A 3,975-nucleotide genomic window follows, 5' to 3' on the forward strand; every position below is an offset into this window, starting at 1 on the left:
ACTTAGGAGTAAGATTTTTAAGTTTCAATTGGCAGATGATGCAAACTTAGTGATACATCCCAATTAGTGCGCACTTATCCATGGTTAATTAATCATAAAGTCAAAGTAACTTCATGTGAACATATCAAATGAGTCAAGATATTTTATTACAATGATTGATTAATTTTGAGTATTTCAAACTCTCTAACTTCTATATGATTTTAATAATATAGAACCTTATGATAATAAGACACACATTGTGTTTATGTTAGTGCATTCCAGATATACATTTATTTTATCAACCATTCATTCACACTATATGAACATGTGAAAACGATTACAATTCGCAACTGATGACATCACTTCACACTTGTTCTTCAAACTAATCCAATCATCAACAACAATGCTATAGCTCTACTTAAATCAACACATCACTCTCTCCTTGTTCTTCCATCTTCCATTTGCTTCATGAAAATGGACAAGGAAGTTCAACTTTCTTCAGTTGTTGATGCTGATCATGAAATGGTTGAAATCTCACACCAATCAGAAAGACGCAAGGGTGGTCTTATCACCATGCCTTTCATCATTGGTATCGTATCTATTATTACTTTGATTATTTGTTATCATATTTGAATGAGTTTGAGTTTTGTTGTATGATATGGTTTTGATGTTGTTGTTGTTGCAGCAAATGAAGCACTTGCGAGAATGGCTAGTTTGGGATTATTACCTAACATGATAACCTATTTGATGGGAAGTTACAGACTTCATCTTGGAAAAGCTACTCAGATTCTTCTCTTATCTTCTGCAGCCAGTAATTTCACACCTGTTGTTGGTGCTTTTATCGCAGATTCTTATTTAGGTCGATTCCTCGGCGTTGGATTAGGTTCTGCTGTCAGTTTTCTGGTAATATATATTCTTTTGACATGAATATGCATATGATTCGGTTCAATTTTGTGAAGTCAAATTGTATAGATTTGAGTAGCAAGTACTTTTTGTTCAAAAGTGATACCATTGGCTTTTTAGTATGTTTGGTTTCAGTTTTATTGATTTTGACATGTTTCTAACGAAAATTGATTTTGATTTTAAAATTCCGATTTGTAACTTTTGAATTTGGCAGGGATTTTTACAGTCAAATTTACTGATACTGATAACGATGTTTCTTCTTTTTTTGTTATAGGGAATGACACTGTTGTGGTTAACAGCCATGTTCCCTCAAGCCAGGCCTCCTTCATGTAACCATCAAAATGGAGGGTGTAAATCAGCTACAAAAGGTCAAATGGCAGTGTTACTCTCCGCGTTCGGTCTAATGTCGATTGGAAATGGTGGTCTTTCGTGTTCTTTAGCATTTGGTGCTGACCAAGTGAATAGAAAAGATAATCCAAATAACCATAGAGTTTTGGAAATTTTCTTCAGTTGGTATTATGCTTTCACAACTATTGCTGTCATAATTGCTCTCACTATAATTGTATATATTCAAGATCATCTTGGATGGAAGATCGGTTTCGGTGTTCCAGCAGCACTCATGCTTTTATCTACTATCTTATTCTTTCTCGCTTCTCCTCTTTATGTTAAGATTACAAAAAGAACCACTTTGTTCACTGGTTTTGCTCAAGTAACTGTTGCTGCTATTAAGAACAGAAAATTTCAGTTACCTTCTCAGAACTCAGCTGAATTCTACCATCACAACAAGGACTCAGATCTTGTTGTTCCTACTGATAGACTAAGGTATGTGGACTCAAATTACAATAACATCTTTTTTTCTCTTTTATCGGGTTAAAAATTAGATTTCATCGGCTTAAGATTTTCATTTTCAGGTTTATGAATAAAGCATGTGTTATTAGGGATCGTGAGCAAGATATAGATTCAGATGGTTCAGCGAAAAACCCTTGGAGATTATGCACAGTAGATCAAGTAGAAGAACTAAAAGCCATTGTTAGAGTTATTCCACTGTGGTCAACAGGGATCATGATGTCCCTTAACATTGGAGGATCATTTGGATTACTTCAAGCTAAATCCTTAGACAGACATATCACCTCACACTTTGAAGTTCCAGCAGGATCTTTTAGTGTCATCATGGTAGGTGCAATATTTATATGGATTGTTCTCTACGACCGCGTTCTTATTCCTCTAGCATCAAAGATAAAAGGGAAACCGGTTAGGATAAGTCCAAAGAGAAGAATGGGAATTGGGTTGTTATTATCTTTTCTCCACTTGGTAACTGCAGCGACTTTTGAGAGTATAAGGAGAAAGAAAGCGATCAAAGAAGGATACTTGAATGATCCTCATGGAGTGTTGAAAATGTCTGCAATGTGGCTTGCACCTCAACTTTGTTTAGGTGGTATAGCTGAAGCATTCAATGGTATAGGCCAAAATGAATTCTATTACACAGAATTTCCAAGAAGTATGTCTAGTGTTGCCGCTTCTCTCGGTGGATTAGGAATGGCTGCAGGAAACTTGGTATCTTCTTTTGTATTCAGCACTATAGGAAACGTTACTTCCAGAGGAGGAAAACAAGGGTGGATTACTGATAATATTAACCAGGGTCGTTTCGACAAGTACTATTGGGTTATAGCTGGAGTTAGTGCTCTTAATTTAGTGTATTATTTAGTATGCAGTTGGGCTTATGGGCCTACTGTTGATCAAGTATCTAAGGCAACTCCTGAAGAAAATGGCTCCAAGGAGGAAGATTTAACCGAATTCGAGAATATGAATCCACTATTTGATGACAAGGGAAGTGATGAAACTAGTTCAAAGGAAAAAGAGTTAACTGAATTCAAGAATTTGGATCAGGTTGAGAAAGTACTGAAGAGTAGTGAAGAAAGTGGCTAAAAGAAGGAAGTGTTAACAAAGGATTAATTAATGGGGTTGATTATAGAGCAAACGTGCTTCATTAGTAGATAATGATTATGATTCATACTCAAATGGGATAGGCATATTCCTTTTTCCTGTTTGTTTTGATAAGTATTAATAGGAATATATGATTAGGCTATATAATATAAATTTACTATTTGATCATGTATACTCAACTTGTGCTTGAAGATATATAGTTTAAACATATAATAGGTGAAATGCAAGGCACCAAAGTATGCTTTGTCTCTATATCTTATAAATGCAATAGTTTTCTATACAATAGTTGTGTAACTAAATGCTTTCAACTATTATTTCAAATTACTTGCATATATATTTTCAATAATGCAATACTAGAAAATTATTATATGTTTTTTTTATGAGATATGCCTATAAATCCCACATAACCGGGAAAGATTTGGGACCTAAAGTTGTTGAGGCTTAAACACTTAATTTGGTTAAAGATAGATTACTTGTTTTGCAAGTAAGAAAGGTATGAGTCAAAACTCTATAGTAGTTAGTTAATTTATTAGCTTTATGTTATGCTTTTAGTTATCAAGCATTTATGTAATCTGCAGTATGTTAATGAATGATAAAGATATAAAGTATTCACACCAAACAATTGGTAATCGGGTTCTGATTTGCGAAATTATAAAAACCATAGTTTGTTTTTTCATGCTTAAACAACACAAGGCTGCAACAAGTAAATTGAACGATTTGAAGACCAAGAAGTTTTTGTTTCAAGCAAGTGATAGATCAATTCTTGAAACCATATTTGTTCATGACCCAACCAAAGACATTACATATTTCGCAAAGGATTTGAAATTCCTAACATGAAAGTTGGAGAATCCATGGATGATTATTTTGCAAGAAATTTGGTCATTGTCAACAAAATGAATGTTCGTGGTAAGAAAACTAACTCAGTTTTCATTGATGAAACGATTCTCAAATCTTTGACCTCAAGATTCAACTATTTTGTATCCTCTATAGAGGAAACGAATTATGTAACTTTTATGTCGATGGATGAATTACAAAGTAATTTGCTTGTTCATGAGAAACACACGTATGGTCACAAAGATGGAGATCAAGTCTTGATGGTGTCTAATGCAGGAAGAGGTAATGGCCGTAATAGATGTTGTGGTAGAGAGT

The 3,975-nt window shown here is 34.1% G+C and overlaps 1 protein-coding gene across 1 annotated transcript; it reads left to right on the forward strand.

The window, feature by feature from the left end:
* Positions 1-222: 222 nt before the first annotated feature.
* On the forward strand, positions 223-3,109 carry LOC127087471 (protein NRT1/ PTR FAMILY 1.2). The gene is made up of 4 exons (XM_051028356.1): positions 223-568; positions 665-882; positions 1,157-1,704; positions 1,794-3,109. Exons 1-4 carry the CDS (start codon positions 448-450, stop codon positions 2,806-2,808), a joined length of 1,902 nt encoding a protein of 633 aa, XP_050884313.1. The 5' UTR covers positions 223-447; the 3' UTR covers positions 2,809-3,109.
* Positions 3,110-3,975: the final 866 nt, after the last annotated feature.

This window comes from Lathyrus oleraceus, chromosome 5, assembly GCF_024323335.1.
Source record: "Lathyrus oleraceus cultivar Zhongwan6 chromosome 5, CAAS_Psat_ZW6_1.0, whole genome shotgun sequence".
NCBI classification, from domain to species: Eukaryota; Viridiplantae; Streptophyta; class Magnoliopsida; order Fabales; family Fabaceae; genus Lathyrus; species Lathyrus oleraceus.